This window comes from Meriones unguiculatus, chromosome 11 (assembly GCF_030254825.1).
Source record: "Meriones unguiculatus strain TT.TT164.6M chromosome 11, Bangor_MerUng_6.1, whole genome shotgun sequence".
NCBI lineage: Eukaryota > Metazoa > Chordata > Mammalia > Rodentia > Muridae > Meriones > Meriones unguiculatus.
Window position 1 is genome coordinate 80162170 of NC_083359.1, and position 22621 is coordinate 80184790.

At 41.4% G+C, this 22621-nt stretch overlaps 1 protein-coding gene across 1 annotated transcript in view; it reads right to left on the reverse strand.

Moving 5' to 3' along the window:
* Pappa2 (pappalysin 2) overlaps positions 1 to 22621 on the reverse strand; it is a 254931-nt gene that overhangs the window by 209910 nt on the left and 22400 nt on the right. The window contains exon 3 of the mRNA XM_060364529.1: positions 19109 to 20180. Coding sequence (XP_060220512.1) covers positions 19109 to 20180 — 1072 coding nt within the window. The remainder of the gene's footprint in view (positions 1 to 19108; positions 20181 to 22621) is intronic.

Below are 22621 nucleotides of genomic sequence, written 5' to 3' on the forward strand. Positions count from 1 at the left end.
TGGGGTAGGTATCAACCTTTCATTTAGGAATGGACAGTGCTCCAGATTCTGTGAGGAGCAGGTCATGGTGTGGCCTTACAGTGTCCCCCAATGTGATAATATTAACTAATTCTATTCAACCCTGTCCAGTACTTGTGCTGGCCTTGAGTTCTGCCTGGGTTTCAATTGCCAATGGATCATGGCCCTACTCTGATTTGAACAATCTCAGTTGCACTTGACTGCAGTGTTTGCTGGCATAGCCACCAGCTACAGACTTCTACTCATCCACTTACACCTTCTGTATACCCTCTCCCTGTCTCCAGAGCTCATCCTGAAGTCTGGTAAGTGGCTCGGCTCCTATCCTGCAGAATTCTCATCTTTTTCACTTTTCTCCTGAAGAGTTCCTATAGGACTTTCCCTCTAATCTCTGAAAATCATAGCTATATAATAAATATGAACAATAGAGATATATACAGAATGATTCAAATACACATGCAGGCCTGATGGTGCATCTTGGCTAATGGGTAGGCTAAAACAGCTTCACCTGCCGGATGATACTCTGTATCAAACTTTTATAAAAGAAAAACAAAGTTTGTAGCTCAATGGGAGAGTGCCTGCCTAGCATGTGTGGGGCCCTGGTTTCAATCTCCAATATCGAGAAAAGGCAAAACAGAAAAGGAAGTAGTAGAGAGGGGAGTTGAAGGAATCATTACAATGTTTTTTTTTTAATTTACCAAGAAGAAAAAGAGTCCAGCAAGAAGAAACAACTTCTTCGAAAGCATAAATATAAAAAGGAGCCCAAGACATTTGAAAAACAATGAGTTTTGTGTATTCAGTGAATGATGAAAGATGAGAGTAGAGCAGTAGATAAAAGGAAAATAGAGACTTTAAATCCTTAGCTAATAAAAAAGTGTGAAAGTTGGCACGCTTTTAAAGTATTCTGGATATAAAAACGATGAAGTAACCATCCAGAAACAAAGCAACACATCTTGCCATTTGGGAATTAGCATGGGTTCATTCACCCCCATAATTTACAAGGCTTGGTTTTCAAGGAATTCTGAGGTTCTGTAGAACTACCATGATCAGCCACACCATAGCCTTGGTTGGGAGCCAGAACAGGTGAAGCACTTGCCGGAATGCACAGTGATTAGATAGGCTAAGGTGACAAAGAAAAGGAAGCACTAAGGAAGATATTCAGCAACTACTGCTAAATGTATTTCATTTGCATTAAAACCAAAGAGATCCTTTTGGAAATCTCCCCAGACTTATTCAGGCTTAGTTGTATTTCCCTGAGTTCAGGACAGCTGTCTCTCCTGTCCTCTGTAGAAAAGGCAGTGAGGGAGGTCCTCAACACAGGCTGTCCCAGGTGAAATAAGGACTGGCTGAATTTTTGGCCCAACCATTATGAAGCTTGGCCGGAGCCCTTCCTGGCACTGCTGGAGTTTACAATGTTCACTTCAATGGCCTCCCGACTGCCAAGCCTCTTGACTGCCCAGCAATCCTTGTGGCCAACAGTGAATCATCAGAGACACGCGGGGACCTGTTCACCTCTCTGAATTACAGAGCTGACTCAACCAGCTGAAATAACTGTCCAGAACAGAATGAAAAGGGGAAACATATTGAGGCAGAGAGCAGGAATAAAAATTGTAATTCTTGGGATAAAAGTAGAGTTGTTATAATTACAGCCTCGGGAACAAAATATTTAGAGCTATTAATTTAGTCAATGACTTCCCCTACCATTGACTCTGATCTCAGTGTTTATGATCTCCCCAAACCCCTGTGTTGAAATGTCATCCCAGTGCCATAGCAGGAAGACATAGGGACCCCTGGAAGGTGAATCATGATGGCTCTCTCTTCCAGTGTGCTCCACCAAGAATGCAATAGAGCCCCTTCTAAATAGGATGACAATAATCTACACACTCTGTCCATTACACATGATACAGAAGATTCCATATATGAGAAATGGCTGCCACCAGACACTGAACATACCAGTGTCTTCATCTTGCACACTCTGATTTCTAGAATGGTGAGCAATAAATATCCGGTGGTTATTAACATGTCAAGTCTATTATATTATTTCATAACAGCCCAAATGGGCTAAGATACCACTTTCCCTCATTTTATTTCTCTTAATCTTAGAGTATCCGAAGTCCATAAAAATAGCAGGATTCTCTATATTATACTAGTCATATCCACATGCTTGACCAACTCTTCGTACCTCAGCTGTGTTCAAGTCAACATCCCAACCACTAATGAAACCTTGTCTTTCTATGCTTTGCCATCATCATAACGATAATGACGCTTGCTTCAAAAACCTAAAAGAAAGGAGCTGGTAAGTGAGCTCTGGAAGTAATTGTTAGCCTAAACCAATCACACTCAGATCCACAGAGACATTAGAAATCACTCTTGGCCTACCTAAACCTCCGTATTTACAGATGTACTTTTGAACACTTTAGTAAACTTACTGAGTACCTACCTCTAGAGAATCAGAGCATACTCTGTCTAAAATCCCCTAGTGTCCCAGTAGTAGTGTGAATTGGAGGTGAATCATAGCTACTCCACACTCGTGGGTTCTGTGGGCAGCCTTTCCTCCACTTGAGTGCAAGCCTATTTCCCAATGCCATCAGTGAGAACAGGGGCTTTTTCCTGTTTGCTTGCTCCATTCTGACTCTAACCCCTCCTTCAGCCATGAAAGGAAAGAACTGTGGCATGCTTTAAGTGTAAGTGTAACTAACAAGAGCACTATGAAGGTGATGTCATGATGATAAACATGAATAAAAGCCCTAGCCAAACACACTTAAATTTGTAAAAAAAAAAAAGGGGGGGGCTTTTAATTAGTGTCTTTTAAGAGAACTGCAAAGAGAGTAGCCTCCTGGCATGAAGAGGTGCTGTTTACTAGACGTGGTTACTACAACAGACAGCCCATTGACCCAGCTCAATTCCTTGGTAATAGAGCAGGTGCCTCAGAGGAATTGACTGAGCCAGAAGAGAAAAAAATATTGGCACCAACTGGTTCTCCGTAGCCATTTGAATAGTATTTTAATCCTTACTCGGAAAAAAGTCACTTTGTCAAGAAATACTGGATGTTGTCTTTTTTTTTTTTTAAGATTGTTTTGAATATGAGACTGAGTGTGTTAAATTACTTGCAGTATTGACGTTTGGTTGTGGAGTATGTGTTACAGGTAACAGAAATGTCAATCATTCATTCTAGTCATCCGGTTAGGAAGCCAAGGAAAAATGGGAATGTCTCAGAACATCAGCTCCGGCCCTTAGGCAGCATGTCTCCATGTCCATTAACGTACCCAAGGCCTCATCTTGGCTCCTAATGAAGCTACCATCCTTCTTGATGTTTGGCTTGCCTCCATCTGTTGTGACACAAGCTTGCTACAACTACTCACTTGGGATATTTTGCAAGACCTCAAATAGCTTTCAATCAAAAATTACCAGACATACTTAACGTCAGAGAATACATTTGGTTGCTAACGTGTCCATGAAGCAACATTTCTCCCCGTTGTGAAGAGACTCTTAATGTATCCGTCCTTCAACACTCCCTCTCTCACACACTTAGGAGCTACTATTGCCTACCCGCCCCTTTCCAGCTAGAGCTTTCCTGTAGACTACTTCTACCTTGTCATCCCTGGTGGTTCTGTACCTGGAGCCAGATTGTGTCTTTGCTATAGAGTAAATAAAGATGTTAATTTTCACTAACTAAAGAAATATGGAGAAAAAATTAGGTAATGGTTGCTGTAAGACAATAGATGTGAATTCTGTTTGTAGTCAGTCTTTTCTAAGAATTTTTGCTTACAGAGTAAACTTCTGTAAACCAAGCCTCTCTTTCAATGCTTTCCAACTGACTTCTGTTGCCTAAAGAAACTTGACAAGGCTGAGACTAGTCTGACAACTCAAAACAGTTGAATAAATCTTTTCTCAAGAGCAACTTCCTACCAAAAGTAGCATCAATATAAACATGGCAACAAAAGTCTTCCAGGAACATATGCTAACCCTTGTGAGGGTTAGCAGGAATCATCCCTTCGAATAAATTAGCCCTCCTAATATCCTAATCCATAGCAGATAATATGGCTCCTCATGTGGAATGGTCATGAGGTTTCAGTATCCGCTGGCTGTGTTGGGAAGCAAGAGATGCTGTTATTTTCACAAATGCTTTGCCAAGCCATCTTCCTGTGCTGAATTACCTACCTTATTGTCCATAGTGGACTAGATCAGGGAGTAGTATGTTCCCACTGCAAAGAGATGTTGTTTGGTTCCCAAGCCAGCTACCTCTTCACAGGCCACACCCATGATCACGAGAGGCACCCACTGTGCTTTTCCCAGGACTCATGTTACCAAGACTGACAGGCAGTTCTGGGCTTTATTCTTATTCTGAATCAGTCTTAATATGTTCTACTAAGAGTCTTGCTTATTTTTTCTTTTTGAGGATCATGCACTTCATTAAAAGCTATATTATATAAAACTAGTTCACCAGGGAAACACAAAGACACATGGGCAAAGGTATATGATAAAGAACCCAGACTTGCTACTCTTCTGGGTCTTACAAATGGCTTTGAGATGACAGAGCTAAGCAGAAGCACATAATTAAGTTAAGACATTGAGGCAGAGAGTTATATCTAGGGATTTGGCCTCAGGTCTAACACTTTGGTTTGTAAGGTACTGTGAGAAAACAACAAAAATCAGTTGAGCTATCTCTATGTCTTAACATAGCTTCATGACTCATAAAATAAAACAAATGGGTAAAGTAGATGAGCTCCAAGATCAATCTGTGAGAGTTTGTTATCTCAATCAAAACAGGCTATTTATCTTCCAGGATTCACCTAGAATCCTTAGAATTTAGCTCTCAGGGACTTTTAGCAGCTGTTTTCAGAATCAGTCTCTTTTACAACAGGCATTTATACACAGGAAGACTAATTAGAAAGAGGGTATTGTAAATAATCGCTACTTCCAAGGTCCTATCTTGTCAATAACCCCATCCCTAGTAGCACACACTCAAAATAAATTGCTTATTTTACCAGAAACACCCAGGTAAAGTATCTGCCAGTGTTTCATACTCTGCACCCACCCTCCAGTCTTTCTGTACGATGCTGGAGAAAGATGTTCATGTCCTTCAGCTCAGGTCTGCCATCCCTGCTTGAGATTGGAACCTCTCCCACCTCTCACGGAAGGGTTAGTCACCTGGTTATCAATTCTTCCTGAAAACGTTTCCAGTATGACAATATGCAAACTGATCTCTGAGAGGTTAAGGACATAACTAGCCTTTTGACTGTGCTTACAGAAAGACCACAATGTTGTTGTTGTTGTTGTTGTTGTTGTTGTTATTATTGAACTAGAGTTTTGTTGAAAATGCTTTCCAATATAATAGACATCTTTCTCTCTGTGTAGCCCCAGGGTAAACGTCTGTCTAAGGTGGTTCTTTGTGCTAGCCATTCTCTGTGCAAGCTGATCCCTTGAGCAGTTCTGTTTTCATTTTTTAGGGAGGGCAAAGAGTGAATTTATCTTACCTCCCACTCTATGTGAGCTCTGAGAAACTCAAAGCTAACCTGTGTCCTAACTTCAGCATCCTAATGTGTGTGAGTCATTTAGCATCTTGTATTACCACTGAGTCAGTCCTTTTAAATCTTTTTCTTTCCCCCCCACCTCATTCCCTTCTTCCTGCCCATGCTTCTTAGTTTATTTCTTTGTGATTCTACAACATAAATCCAGAGCCTCATACCAGGAAAGTACTCTATCACCAAGCTACATCTCCAGCTCTTATAATTCTTACTTTAAACTGTAGCATCATATAAAAATACTTTTAAAAACTTCTCTAAGTCCTACCTGCAGTAAGGTGTGATATAGCCAATACTTGATGAATAAAAACTTCTTCCAGAGAATCCCTTATTCAGAAGTATACATACAAAATACATAATGGTGAAACCATAGAGATGAAATCCAAATTGCACTGAAATGGTGTAATAGCTTCCAAGATTATGACCGCATGTGCATACTTATCAAAACAACCTGTGGTGATCTAGTCTGCAATAGAATAGTAGGTGACATTATCTGCTTTCTGACTAATGGTCTATGGTCATATAGAAAGTAGCAGAATAATAGAATTAGGGATGATGATGTCTATCCACTGTATTTAAATCTATGAAAAAGAGTACATCAAACTACTGAACAGAATACTTAGATATGATCACAAGACACATATAACTAAATGTCCTAGATTGCACATTGAATTGTCAGTTTGCCCAACTGTCCCAATAATGTTACGCTATGAATGCCTCATACCATTGTCCTTATTTCATAGTTGACTGTTAGGTCACTGGATGTTCAGCAGTTATTATGCTTCTATCTCTGGTCACACTGCAGGCCTTTGTTAACTTTTTTTCTCCCCCAAGCCCTTTAATAAACTCTCCTTCCTGAGCTCTACTCATGGTTCAAGAACAGCACAAGTCTCATCACATTTCAAGGTGAATCTTTGCAGTTGGGATGCACTGTACATATAAATGATTCTTAGAATGAAAATTGTGATGGTTGTGTATGGAGTTAAATTGAGACAAAGGTGAAGAGAGATGGGAAGCAAAAGACATCATTAATTACCATAGAAATGTAGGCGTAGGAACCCACTGATGATCAGGGACAGACCTTGACCTTATTCTACTCATATCTTCAGCTGTTTGCATTTGTGTCTGTCCCATACAAATAAGAGTCCTCTCTGTGGTGTCTGCTCTAATGTTTAAATCATAGTAGGCATTCAGTAATATGTCATAAACTAAATGAATTAATGGGATAATAAATGGAATTAAATAAATGAAAAAGAGGCCATTGTGGCTCTTTTTAAAATTGCTTTTATACTGGCTCCCCAACCAAGAAGGAGGACACTAAGATCCATGGTTGAAGCAGATCAGGGTCATTTCACCATCTCGATTATCACCACTCTCCCTCAAGCCTTGGCTATGTTACGAGCTGTGGATGTTCCTCATAAAACCTGCTGCCCAGAACTGGGTAAAGACTCCAGACAGATCCTCACTAGGATCTGCCTAGAGGGAACATCTCTTCCAGCAACCTGAATACTTTAACCTTGACAGAGCTGAGGACCGTTGGCATCTTTTTAGAGCCGGAGATGCTTTTGCACACCCGGGGTTATTTTCCCGTCCATTGTTATATAGGTCTTTGCTGGCTTGACTTAGACATTTTTATAGCCCAAACTGGAAAGTTCATCGTGTACATCTCCATGATGCTGTTCTGAGCCCATTTGATCGGTTTAAGATAATTTTGAATCCCTTTCTCTGCCTTCATTCTCAGTGCTCTGACCTCCATCCCTTGCCATACTTGGCAATATTCACGTGGAAATTCTTATGTGTACCAGGTACAACGCACACACACAGGATTTTCTGAACAGCAACAACTTTTTTACAACCATGATGGAAAGGAGATACTCATTGTACTTGGCTTTGCACTTTTACATCCAGTCTTTGAGGGAAAAAGTGGGACACGGATACTCCATGGCTTGGGGTAAGCTAGGTTTCTGGACTTCTGCGCCATAATGAATGCCTATTACCTCATATGACGTGATCCTCAGGAAATGCCACACTGCAATGAACACCTTCTTCATATTTACATTTCAGTTACCTTGATGTCTTTTGGAGGATGTGTACTTCTATCCAACCTCACTATTCAATATTTCACCAAACATTATTCATACATGAAATAATTACAATTTACAGGACACTCTTAACAAGTATTTTCTTGCTTGAATCTCACAATATTACCTTGAATAAGCTGGGACAATTAGGTACTTCTTTCCACACCCGCCACTATTATGCTCCTGCTGTATGGGACCATCACCGAAACTCTACTGATGACCCCCAGCTACTGAGAAGAAAGCCACAATCTGTCCCGTGTTTCCTTCAGAACTTTATGGCCTCTCCCTATCAACTAATGTCTGCTCAGTTCATCCACTCCAGTCCTGCCGGCTCCTTCCTTCTTCCTTTGCTAAATCTTAGAGACTCCTGGTGTCTTGCAGCCTGGCTTGCTTCAGGCGTTCACTAAAAACGCGTCTTTTCAGTACCACATGGATCCTCTCCACACTGCTGCCGCAAAAAGCCTTCTCTGTCTCCCTTACTCTCCTGGACGTCTTGCTCCAGATCTCATCACGTACACACAGCATGTACACAATTGTTTATTTGCTGACTATCTTCCCTCACACTAGATTAGAGGCTCCAAGAATAAAGAGGATTAGCTATCTACAATGTTTATAAAGCCTACAACAATCCCTGATTAGGAGGAGGTACTCAGCAAACTTTTGTTGGACATAAATTAATACGCTAGGCAATTAAATTGTCTGTCCAGGCTGGAGTGATGACTGGGAGCCAAGTCTTTAAGTCTGATTTCCCAGTTCTTTCCGTTGTGACACAATAATTTTCCTAGCCATTTTCAACCTGTCATACTTCCTGTCCAAGAGCCTCAGCCCCATTGCTCTACCACATTTACTCTGTATGCTGCCCCTGAATATATTTTCCAAAGAAGTACTCAAATAATCAGCACTTTAAGATATCCCTTGTTGACCCTAACCTATCAGGTCTTATCAGGACTGTCTGGATCCTCATTTTTTGTGGCCTAGTAAGGCTAACTTGCTAGGGGGAGGTGATCAAAGAGCAGGCAACTGAGTTTAGATAGTAGGGGAGGAGGACCTTCCCTATCAGGGAACTAGGGGAGGGACATAGGGGGGAAATAGGGAGAAAGAGTGATACCAGGAAGAGATGAGGGAGGGGGTTACAGCCAGAATACAAAGTGAATATGTTGTAATAAATAATAATAATAATAATAATAATTTTTAAAAAGATATCTTTGGCTTTAAGAATGCAGGTGGAGGGTAAAAATCCAAAGTCTTAGAAACAGGTCTTTTGAAAAGAGCCACTACTAATTAGTAATTAGTAATACAAAAAAAATTTTTTTAAATGTATTTACAAGATGGAAGAAAATGAAAAGAAATATCCAGAGACTACAGAAAGTAAAAACAGAATGAAAAAAATGTAAAGGATCTGAGCTGTATACCAACTTCAAGGCCAACTGCAGAGAGAAACTGTTCTTAAAATAAACTAATTCTTTAAAAAAGAAAAAAGTTGTCTTGGCTTCCCTGGAGGATCTGGAATTTCTAGTAATAGCTTTGTAGGTCTTTTGGATTCATTTCTTTTGAAATATAGGATTTATCAAACAAAGAAGTTTGATAAGAGACACTTACAAATAAGAGTCCCTAAAAGTGAAAAAGACCCACTTTTTCAAGAGGGACAAAATAGACTTTGTGTTCCTTCTTGTGAGCCAATAAGCAAGGGTAAAATACTGCCTGAAAACTTGTATGTAATTCTCTGAGATTTTCATCTTTATCCCAGTACCCTGTAGTCTGTCCAAAAAATAAAGTATTTGTGTTAATAATATATTTTGAAATGGCTTTATATTGCCAGGTTCATAACACTCCGCCAAAAGTAAATGAGTATATCTCCAGTGTAAGAAAATCAGTTTACAATAAAAAGTAATCACAGATAAACATGAAGAAATAAAATCCATGAAGAAGAGCAGGCAGAACTAACAGGAACCCCATCAGCTTGTGTAAAATGGGGGGGGGGGGTAACATTTTAATTGGCATCTTGACATAAGATACAGATTCACATATCAGCTGTATTACAAAGCAATCCTGAACTTACTTTATCTTCTTTTCATTGACTAAAGCATCTTCAAGAACTGTAAGGCAATATCTCAACCAAAGGGCCTGAGTTCTGTCCCTAGCACCCACCATGTAATCGTGAAAGGAGAGAACCAACCACTTCCACAAAACTGTCCTCTGATCTCCACATGTGCATGTGCCATGTATGACATACATAGCACACACTCACACACACAAATAAAAATGATGTTTGAAAATGTTTTCTCAGGGAAAACGTTTAACTCAAGATAGATGGTAGCTGCTAAAAGGCATATAATGAAACAGTGAAATAATGAACATGTCAGTGGCTCCTAATTGTCTCTTGTGTAACTGCTTCAGCCAAACTTTCTGTTTGTTTGTTTATTTGTTTGTTTGTTTTCAGGCAGGGTTTCTCTCTGTAGCCCTGGCTGTCCTAGAATTCGCTCTGTAGACCAGGCTGGCCTCAAACTCAAAATTATGCCTGCCTTTGTGCTGAGATTAAAGGCATGTCCCACCATTGCCTGGCTCTAAGCCAAACTTCTCAAAACAGCAATGGCTATCTTTTCCAGCTTCTACCTTTTCACGGTTGTCTATGAAACTGCCCTTTCTAGTGTCTCATTTCAGAGTGACTTTATGTTTACATATGACACTAAGCACCTTGATTCCCATCTTGACCCTTCCATAATATCGTCTACATTCTACTTTTCATATTTTAAAAAACTCACTTCTTCATAAAGTCCCTCTACTATGATTTCCATTCCTTTCCTTCATCTCCTCAATGTACATTCTCTGTAAAAAAAAAAAAATGTAATTAGACTTAATTCACAGTCATTATTTCCTTCTATTTAGGTATATGACCCAACACTGTCTCTGATATCAATTTGATTCCTGTCAGTGCGTGGCAATAGTTGCATCACTGTATAAATCTCATTCTTACATTGAAAACATGAGAAACTTAAATATTTAAAAGCTTAAAAGCTGCTGCCATCATTAAATACAATAATCAATATAAATTTTAGTTCTGTCCTTACAATAGAACTAATAATTCTATCCTAAATCATGGTGTTCTGAGAACACTACTAATATTAATGTTTTATGGTGCCCACACACAACCAGGAAAATCTAAGAAAAAAAAAAGTGAGTATGCTCACCCAAATTAAAAGATAATAAAAAACAGTTCACTCTATCCAGAATGTCAAGTCAGTTGACAAAAAGCCACACTCCAAAAGCCCTAAATGGCCTTCCCAGCTAATTTGTCTTTCAGTCACAGTTGCTAGAAACCAAGGCTGACAAGAAATCTATGACTTCTACCTCACAAGTGAAGATGAGCTGGGTCGATTCTCGCTGACTGTCTACAGAATTTGAACCAAAATATTTCAAAAAATTGAAGCAATTAGTAGTAATACATGAATCTAAAAGAAAAGGCCCAATTTGCTAAACTAGGCGCCACAGCAAACTGGAAGGAAAAAAAATGTTTGAAAAGCTGTAAGGGAGCAGAAACTGTGATTAATCTAGTAGCCTGCTAACAAGACACAAGTGTGCAGAGGGGGAGGGCCCAGGAAAACTGCTGCTAATGGAAACCACGAACTCCCAGAACCGCTATCAGTCACCAAAACCTTGGTGGCCCCAATGTAAATTTGCAATAAATCCAGTGAATCAGGAAATCACTGGATCTTGATCACAAAAGCCTAAAACTTTTAAAAAGAATCTTAGCTCATCTATGATGTCCTATCACAGAGGTTCTGTTCAGAACAGTTCTGACTACACTGAGTACCTTGTGTCTGCTATTGGAATCTGCTCTCATTCGCGGTCCCCCTCCAAAGAGAATCCATCCTCCTTCCTGATGCTGAGGTTGACTATTATTTCTGTTAACTAAAATTCAGGTCTCATGTCTTCAGAGTATACTGGGACTCCAGTTAACCAAACGATGGGGTGGTAAACAAAGATGCTTAAAGCCATTCTCTTCACAGGTATCTTTAAGCTACTTTGTTCTCCTCTGAAGGTGGCAAGACTGCCCGTGATGAGATGAATAGAAAATGTTCTAAATGTAGGCTTCCCTGTACCCTTCCCTCATCAACACAGAGCAGTGTTCTCTGACTTTGAATCTCTATGCTGTCATTTATCCTACATCAGCTTTTCATTTGTGTGTGTGTGTGAGTGTGTGTGAAAAAGAGAGAGAGAGAGCGATGCATATATGCTGGTTATACACATATGCACATGCGCGCGCACACACACACATTCACTTTATTTTTACTATGCTAACCAAGTACATATTATGTTCCAAGAACTATCAACAAAGAATCAAAAGTCTTGTGTAAGAGACAGGCAACAAGGGATAATTACAGTATTCTATGATGAATATATAGTAGGACAAACGTTTATAGTAAATATTTTAGACACTGTGGGCCATCTGGTCTCTGTTGGAACTATACAACTCTGCCACATGAAAGCAGCTCATAGACAGTATGCAAACAGTGGGTATGGCTGTGTTCCAATAAAGCTTTATTTATGTAAACATAGTTGGCCAAATTTAGCTCACTGATCATAGCTTGCCAACCACTGTACTAGAGTAAGAACATGACTTTTCAACAATTATTTATTGAGTATGTAGCTTATTCTTTTTCTGTTCTAGGTGCTAGGGTACAATAGTAACCCAACCATGTAAAACTCCCTTCATTCGTGGAATTTACATCCCACTGGAGAAGATCAACATTAGTGAAAATGAGCCAGAATAACAGGCTAGTGAAACTCAAATAGGAACAAAAGCATGAAAACTCAAAGGAGTGTGTGAAGTTTTAGCCACACCTGAATGTGGCTTTGAAAAATAACCAGAAGAAAGTGTGCAAGATAACAGTGCAGAAATCTGGAGGGGAGCATTCTAGAGGAGTGAAAGCTACCAGAAAGATCCTGCAGAAGGGGTGTAGTCAGCAGGTCCAAGGATAGGGAGATGGACAGGGTGGCTGGGAATTAATTGGATGATGGGGAATAGCAGGAAGTGTGGCCACTAAAGCGACAGCGTTGAGATAAGGGAGGTTCATGAGCTGAAGGGCCAAAGCTGACATGATAGCAGGATTACTCTGCTGTGTTAAAGTAGACGTGGAGTAGAAGAAAGAGCAGGAACACAGAACACAAGACTGGTTTGGAACTGAGGTGGAGGGCGGCATGGCCAGGAGCAGAGAAGCAGCAGCCAGTAGATGAGAAGTAACCCAAATGCAATTAAAAGGTCATATTCCAGGACAAAAAAAAAATAAAAAAAAAAAACCCTCTGGAAAGAGAATCTTGTTCTCTAAAAAACGTCCAGGGTGGTAGGCATTAGTATTCAAGTGTTGAGCTTGAAAAATCAGGTCCATAGTCATTAGACAATATCCTTAAAAAGAAGGGAAAGAAAGTTATGCAGCTCAGAAAGCCTATTGGTCAGCATCTTCCTCTAGCAGGAGGTACTGTGATTGAAGAGCCTTAGAAAGAACCCTGGAGTAAAAGCAGTGCTGTGTCCCGCCCACCAACCAACCTTTATCTCTGACGTCAGAAGAACAAGAGTCTGGGCTAGGGAAAAACATGATTTAATATTTCTTTGGTCACTAAAGTAAGGTACAGACAAGGTTTCTAGAGAGAAAACAGAAGCGAGGAAAAAAAACAAAACAAGTTATACCACTGTCTTTCAGACTGCTATGCTTAAATTCTAGGAAGAGATCTTGAAATGACATCAAATCAACTGAGACAGAGTGGCAGCTGGCCAAGGGACCAGAGCTATATCCCAACTCCTAGGAAAATGCCCAGCTACCTTGAACGACTGGATGCAGTTGGAGACTGGGGTCTCTCAATGTTTTTCCTAAGAGGAAATATTTGTAGCCCAGACAGACCACATGGCTCTTTCACAAGTCTGTATATTGGGCCAAGAAATAACCACAAAGGGAGAAAAACAGTCTCTCTCTCCACACACCTGGAGAGAAAAATGCACTCAGCCAGGTGAACAGAAAAACTGGATTTTATTTACTCTAAGACAATATTTATTGCAACTGTGGAAAATTTGCCTGTAGGAAGGTAAACAGGAGAGGTTTCTATTTCTAGGTAAATCGCCTAAGCTTATCTTTGTTTTCTCTGATTCTCCTCTTCAGGTGGCATGAGTATGAGAAAGTGAGGCATCCCTTTAGCTTGCACAGTTAATGGTGAAGGGGAAAGATTGAGGGGATATTTCTGTTCAGTTTTAAAGCCTTCCCTCCATTTCTTCTCTCCTTGCCCTCTTCTACCCCCTTACACTTATTTTCCCCTGCCTTTTTTTTTTTTTTTTTGGCTTCAGGGAACTTTGAATCTTGACTTCAAAAGAAACCCATAATGAAGCCTGGCTGATGTTTCACAGACCCATCACTTCAGGATCCCAGCTCCACCATTCCTTTGGCTCAAAAGCCACAAAGTGTGGGTGAGCAAATCCCAGTGAAGTCCCAGCATGCAGGCCAGTGGAGCACCAGCTTCTCCACTCCCTCCCTTGGATAGCATAAGCATTAGCCCTCCTGACTCAAGATGTGCCACTCCCACAGTACAATGTGCAAACCGCATGCTCTTGACATGACTCTGCTGGGCATCATCTCTCAGCCCACACACTAACATCCTATATACAGTCCTCTACCCTTGAACAAAACTCGGGGAATGGAACAGGAAACAGTGTTGTGAGCACAAGAGATGTCTGCCTACCACAAGCTTCAGAACACAAATGGCTTCCCAGCAAGGTCTGAGACTAAGTGCTTGCTTCAACAGGGTTCAGCCATTTGTTTTTACTTGATGATTATTCTCCTCAACAGTGTTACAGAATCCGTGACACAGAATCAAAAGAGGAAATAAGCACACAATTGCACCATGGGCTGAAAACTTAATCCAGCTCTTGTGAAAAGGATTGAATCAGGTAGAAAGCGGGTATAGAAGCAGAGAAATTAAGGTAGGGGAAATTAACAAAAACAATGACCAAAGGAGATGGAAGAGATGAAGGACAGAGCAGCCAGGTGTACCTTCAAAAGCAGAGATGTTCTTGGCTGGACTCACTACATAAATGGTCAGTGATGTCTGCAACTGCACTGATGTGGACCTGCAAGCCCCCTCTCTCCTGCACCTCTTGAGGGCTCACTAAAGACAACCAGTAAGAACAAGAGGCCATCTGGCTTATGCAGCCTGCCCTAGCCACAAGCCAAGTTCCTCTGTCTCAGTAATTGTGATCCACTGGCTGGGAAATGTATCTATAACTCATATCTCTGACCAGTCCCAAGCCTTATGAACGCTTTCCCTTTGATAGCTCCATCTGGGCTACAGATGTTTGATGCTGGATTCCTTGGGTTCTCCTCCTCCTCCCAGTCTTTGAGAAAGGAACTGCTTTTGGCCTACATTTCTGATTTCTCAATGGGAGGGGTGGGAAAGCGGAATAGGGTTTGGAAAGCAAGGACAATCATTAAGCATCAATCACCAATGACTAACAAATGTTCCTCTGTAGTCTCTATAGATCCGAGCCCGTTATCCCACTACCTCCCCCTAAACTCTGAGCTCCTAAATGGATGGACTCTGCCTAGCATACTCACTTGTCCAATAAGTGTCTGGCAAAGCAATTGTTGAAGTTGGATATTTTAAGAGTCACAAAATAATGGGACTGTGATACCGAGTTCTGTGATTTCATTGTAATAGTAAGAGTGTTATACATGGCTAATTTAGTTCAGAAGAGGCCGCTCACTTTACCAACCCCAAGGATCTCATAGAAACCCAGAGATCAGGGTCTCTTAGGAATCCAAAGTTCCGTCAAATAATTCAAGCCATGGCACAGAAAAGCACTTAATTGGCCATGTTCTGTTTTTCATGCTTCAGCCTGTACTTAAATCCAGAAATTTTAGACGAAAAATTCAAGCCCTCCAGTAAGTTGTTAGCACTCTCCTTTATGTGTTCTTTTATTTGTCTCTCTGCTTAGCTTAATGTATCTGACACTCCATAAGAACCTGATAAATGGTAGTCTTACATTTTTCCTCACCAATAAGAGTTATAAAGATAATTAAATGTTTTAATAATAAAAATTCAGCACAAGAACATAATGTAGATGGTAAAAATCTCCACATGTAGAATAAGTGTGAGGGTATTGAAGGAGAGAAAACCTTTGCCTTTTACTATGTATTTTGGGTTTCATCTTTTAGAAAAGGAAATCTAGGGACAATTAATTATAAATATAGATTTTAAAGTGTTTTCCCTACCCTGTAAATAAGCATTAGACTTCTGAAATAAATCACTAACATGAAAAAAAAAAAACAGGAAAGAATTCTTTTGAATCTTATTTTCATTAAAAAAAAAAAAGAAAAAAAAAAAAACCCTTACAACTTCAGATAAAAATGGTTGGCTAAAGAGATGGTACAGAGGTTGACAGCACATACTACTATTTCAGTGGGCCCAACTTTGGTTCCCAACCCCCTTACTGGACAGTTCACAGCTACCTCTAACTCCAGCTCCAGGAGAGCCAAGGTGTCTAACCCCCAACATACCAGCAAACATATGTACATACCCATACACACACACACACACACACACACACACACACATGCATGTACACAAAGACTCAAAATTTAAAATAACAAAACAAAATCTTTAAAAATTAAAATCTCAAAAAAAAAAAACAGACCAATATTTAAAAATTAGACTTAAGTTGACAGAAAGATTAGAAGATAATCGCTCTTCACTCTTTAAGCTAAAGTCAAACATATGTTGTTAACATGTTAGTACACATGGGTCCTCTAGTGTAGGACATTATATAGTAACTAGACCTGGGGAACTAGGGGGTGGAGGTGGTGCTCGCTGCATCCAGTCTACTCATCAACCCGGTTACCCCCAGAACTGGGCATCCCTTGGGCTGCACTGAAAAATTAAAAGACAAAAGTAAAGAAATATACCCAACAAAAAAAAACTAAATAACGAAAAGAACAAATAAAAAAAATGAAAAGCCACGGAGTCCATATCCAGGTGTCTGAGGAGAAAAACAAAATAGAACGGAGAAATATCAAAATAATTATTTTAATAAAAAAATGTCATAGTTAAGGAGAATAAATGTTCAAATTTAGAGAACCATCTAGGTGCTCAAAAAATGAAATGGAAACAATCAGAGCCCAACTCTGGAGGGGGTGATTCCTAGAAGAGAGGGAAGGTGACTAAACATGGCTGCCTGTGCATTCTAACGCTGGAACACGGAGAAGAATGGAGGCGTTAGGAGTTTGCTCCTCCTCACTGAATACAATTTCAGGCTGTGACTATAAAGATTTAGGGCTAGGGAGATGGCTCAGTCAAGGAAGAGTTCTCATTGTAAGCAGGAAATTTTGAGTGTAATAGCCAGATGCCATGTATACAAAACAACCCAGCCAACCTAGTGGTATGGGCATGTAACCTGAAACCTGAGGGTGTGGAAACAGTCCTCCTTCCCTGGGGTTCAAATCTATCCAGCATGCTCCAGGCCATCGAGAGACTATGTGTCGAGAAAAAGATTGACAGTGCCTGAAGATAACCTGTGGCTGTCCTGTGCCCTCCACATGCATGCATCTAGACATGCACACACATGTATGTACATTCACGCAAACGCCTACACAGGTATGCACATGCACACACACATACACACACTGAGATTTAAATATTCTTAACAAAATGTTCAAACATTTAGGGCTGGGAGTTTTGCTTAGTAGTGGTGCTTGTGTATGATCAAGGCACTGGGATTTATGCCTCCTAAAAGAATAAATATCATCTTTAGGTACATCAAAATATCATACGTCAGCATCAGGCCTGTTTAATAAAGGGAATGAAGTGTGTTCACCTAGGAACTCTGAGACAGTGAGGGGAATAAGTTATAAAGACTTGGGACATGAGTAATGCGGCCAACATTCAAAAAGACCGTGGACCATTCTGAAGATAACGGTGCCCAGGCACCTTGATAGATTATTGCTGTCACTCAGATGAGGGTGCCTGGTGTGGTTTTGATATGACAGGTCATCTCTCAAAGCCTCATACGTTAAAGCATTAGTTACCAAGTGACAACTTTTGGAAGCAGTGGATCATCGTTTAATGCTGTTATTGGGAGGTACTAGAGATGGGACCTACTGAAGGGGGTAAGACGGCAGGACATGCTGCTAAAGAGCCTCCAACCCCTCAGCCTTTCTCTTCTTCCTAGCTATTATAAAGTAACAGCGTTCCTCCATTGTGTTCTACAGTCTCACCATAGGTCCCGATACCTACACAGAAACATCTAAGATCACATGTCAAAATAGACGTTTCCTCTTTTAAATCACTACCCCCAGGCATCTGTTTCAGAAAAAAAGAAAAGAGAAGTCTGCTGACAAGTGTAGCTTTATAAGGGTTTTATTTTCATTCTCTCTTTGCTACTTTGTATGGGTTCTTCCTGAGTTCTCTGTTTCTGGGTCAGCTTCTCAGCTCCTCCTGGCTCAACTGTCACCAACTATCTTCTCTTCTCATTCTGCTAGCTCAACTCACTTTCAGTTGTCTCTTATTTTCACTCTGACCAATCTCGTCTGCCTTCTAGCCCTACTCTCTCTTCTCTCTTCTCACACCAACTGTCTTCTCTGACCCTACTCTTCTTCCAGCTGGACCCTACCTCCTCCTGTCTATTCCTACTCTCTGGATCTCAGCCTCTGCTGGCTTTTTATAGCCTCACCTATTCCCAGAAGTTAATAGGACAACTTACACTGAAGGGCATACGGCTCTTTAAAGGGCCCACACACAAAATAAATCACATTACAAACAAGTCCTTCAAAGACCAGAGTAGTGATAGAATTTAGGAATTCAAGTCTAGTGGGAGGTTCTTGAATCCTCAAGGCTGTGCTCTTAAAGGGGATTGCAGGACCCTGGCCTCTTCCTCTTCTTGTCTTGCTTCCTGAAGCATGAAGCCAACAGTTTGCTCCTGCCACAATGGCTTGATTTATCCACCAGGCCCACCTGGACTTGGACTAGTTCATCCAGAAAATGAGCCAAAATAACCTCACTTCAGGTATGTCATTAGACCGACAGAAATTTTACTAACTCACCAACTCCATCACTCAAGATAGTGGCTTTTTCAAAGATCAGGGAGACTGAGAAACACTTCCTTTTCTCTCTGACGAATGCTGTGTTTCTTCTTGAGGATTCCTTGGCCGCCTCTGGTAGGAATCCATGAGCTCCTGTGTGCCTCCATTTCCTTGGATGTGTTCCTTTGGTGTTCTGTGTAAGCTCCAAAGATCCTGAGCCCTTTGAGAGCTGTACCTTACCTTAGGCATTTCCAGGTCCTTAATTACCTCATACACCCAGTACTTGCGAAAAACCCAGGAAAGCCTAGCAAGGGAGGACCTTTTATTTGGGGACTGTGTGAACCCCCGCTTCGCCTCCTGGAATCGAAAGAATAACATGGCAGTAGAAACGGACCCTGTAAGAAGGAAACCCCAAATCCCAGTTCCTTACCTCTTGGGTGAGTCAGGGTCAAAGCAAGTCTTGCGGACATCGGTCACTTCAGGATCACAGCAGTCCCCGTCATCAAAATCATTCAGCATGTTGTTGCACTCCACGTGACAGCGACCATCCCTGCGATTCCAGGAGTAGCAGCGGCCCTGCAGGCGGCAATCGCCCCCATCGTAGCCAGTGAGTGGATGCTCGCACTCAGGGTCACAGTGGTCATTGCCAATCTTGCTGGGCTCACAGTTAACGAGCACAACCCGGTGGCGCAGAGTGGAGTTGTGGACCCGGTGGACACTCAGCTGCCAGCTGATGTTGTAGCGGCTGAAGGCCTCATTCAGCGCCTGGTGCTGTCGGCGGATCTGATCGTCGCTCACAATAGGATGCAGCCCCTCATCATCACAGATGTTGACCACCTGGTAGCGGATCACTTTCTCTCGCCGAAGGGGCCCGTGCTTGTTGTACTGGGAGATCAGTTCCACGTTGTCGCAAGCTGTTTGTCCACAGGGTGGGGGCTGTAAAGGTGACAGAATCTCAGGCTGTGACTCAGAGTCCTTGAGAACCTCCAGCCAGGGATATGTCTCATCTCTGAAGGGGACCCACTGTTCCTTCAGAGGAGCGAAAGTAGCAGTCAGGATCAGGGTGTTCAACTCATCTGCTCCGCCTGGATGCTGCAGACTGTGCTGGAGGTGCGTTTGTGAGAGGGCGGTCGACCAGATGGCCAGCGTTCCCAGGTATCCGCGGAAATAATGCCCGTCCTCGGAGCTGTCCCCTCCCAGGAGCAGAGATCGGCAAGACGCCATGAAAGGGCTATTCAGTGGGCCAGACTGGTCAGAACTACTAGCCACTCGAGTGCCGTCCACGTACAGAGCTATACGCTGTCCATCGTAAGTGGCTGCCACGTGAGTCCATGTGCCTGGCCGGTAGCGGCTGTGGCTAGTCACAACAGTAGCTTTCTTCACTCGGTCCGTGCGGAGGGAAAAGAAGAAGCGAGCATCTCTCCTCCCCTTGTCCTGCCCTGAGCGGATCCCCAGGGCCCAGCCCTTGTCACTGACCGTGTGAGAGCAGTTATCAAACACACCTGGGAAAGAAGGAAGAGTTGAGGGGAGAAAGGCCAGATACAAAGGAAGTGGAGAAAGGGAAAGGAAACTTGGTGTAAATAGCAAGAATGAAGGTTTTCCAGCTCCCCACGCTGGCTGCCTGGCTGCCTGGCTGCCTGGCTATCCTCCTAGCTCAGATATTCTGACTGTGTTTATCCATCACCCCCCCAAAAAAAAGCTGATTGAAGATTTCATTTACTTTAACTCATTCTGTTAGTTTAAAATAATCAAGGTACAAACCAGGAAGAAGATATCCAACACAAATGATGACTCCCCTTCACTGCAGATGTTCTTCATGCTCATGGATTTTTGTGGGCCTGCCTTCCCTCACTGACACTAGCATCTTTGCATATTCTCAGAAGCCATGATGGAAGCCATAGAGTCCAGCCAATGGTCAAGCCTCAAAAATGAGCCAGTTGTGAGAACGCCATTTTCTACCTAGTGATTTCTCTCACCGAACACAAGCAGGACTTCCCAAGTAAATGAGATCCCTGCATGCCCTGACCCACCTGCCAGGCTTGGAGCAAGCTCTAGACCAATAAATCCATGTGAATGAATACTGGCAGGAATACTTGTGGATACTAATTCTGAAGATGAAGGCAGCAAGAAGCATGCTAGCGACATGCTGGTAGGGGCAGAGGTGGGAGGGAACCCTCAGGTATAGCAGAGTCCTTGAAAGCCTGAGTCCTTCTTTTTGATTGATTCACTATCTCTTGGTGAGTAACTTCTTCTCCAATGTACTCTAAGGCAGCGTTTCTCAACCTGTGTGCAGTGACTCTCTTGACAAACCTCTATCTCCAAAAATATTTGCATTGTGATTCCTAACAGTGCAAAATTACAGTTATGAAGTAGAAATGAGAGTAATTTAATGGTTGGGGGGGGTCATCACAACATGAGGAACGGTATTAAAGCAGAAGGAAGGCTTCGAACCACTGCACTGAGCAGCGGTTTTATTAGCAAACCACATAAAAGTGTCACGATTCCATGGAAACACTCGGTGTGATAAGTATTTCTTGTATTGATGAATGATCAATAGAAAGTCTAAGGATCTGGTACCTGAGGGTAAAATGAGTTGTTCTCGCTGAGACTGTTAGACAATAATTTTGTCTGTTCCCTAGATTACTGCATAATCTAAGCCAACAATATTTGTTCATGGGTGGATTGGATTTATGAGTCTTTTTCTTTTTGATTAATTCCTTGATGATTTTATGCAATGTCTTTTTTTATCATATTCATGCCCTCCTCAAACCCCCCCCAGAACACCCCTTCTCAGGTCCAGTTTGGGAGACTGTGTTTACTTTAAGCGTTCATATTCACTTAAAGCAAATTGTTATATTTTCATGAAAGACAGAATATCTTCTTTTGTCCCTGACATAAATTAATAAGTTGAAATTTAAGGGGTAAAAGTTACTTTAAACAGTGTAGTGCCCTGTCAACTGAGTAATTAAACTTTGAAGGATGATAATGAAATAGTAATAATATAATAGTAATAAAGAACAAAAATTAAACTAGTAATTTAGCCTTGAAGAATAGGTAATGACTACCTATAGTGCAATTCCTGCTTGTCAGAATTAATTTGTTGTTGTTGTTGTTGGGGGTTTTATTTATTTTGCTTTGTTTTCTGTTCTTTTGCTGTTGTTTTTCTATTAAGAGAGTGTAAGAACTAATTTTCTAGAAATCCTGGGTAAGGTGGATTTTCACAAAGAAGACAAATCTACTGTGGTCAGTACTAAGTTCCTTGCTTCATACTCTCTTCTGGCTTCACAGGTTTTGAAAAGTACAGTATTATCTTAATTATGTCCAACCAGTGACCTGTGAACAGAAGTGCCGCAGCATCTATTATGAGTACCATAAACACTGATAGCTCAGCTACATGCTGATTAAAAAAAAAAAAAGAATTTGACATTTATCTGACACTAGCTTATCAAGGCTGGCTGTCCTCCCCTGTCAGTAGACTAGGAAAGGGCCTACAGGGAGATGAGGGAAGGTTCATGGGGCTGGGAGGAGAGGAGGGAGGGGTCTGCAGCAAGGATATAAAGTGAGTAAATTGTAAAAATATATATAAATAAAATTAAATTTAAAAACAATAAATACAAATAAAATAAACAAACAAAAACAAAACGAAACAACAAAAAGATTTTGACATTTAGAAACTGAGAAGCCTATGGGCTTCCTCTAAGCAGGGAGGTCTATGATCTCTCTGTGAATGGTCCTTGGTTGGATTATCTGTCTCTGTCTCTGCGTTTTCGGCTCTGTTGGTCTCCTTGAAGCAAGTGGTTTCCCTAGAAAGGGGAGCAGAGACTGGCTCAGTGGCCAGCTCTCTCATCACCTCCCTCTGTGGGGTGCAGTCTTGTCAGGCCATGAGACCTGATAGGCTAAGGTCAAATAGAAGGGGAGGGGAGGACCTCCCCTATCAGTGGAC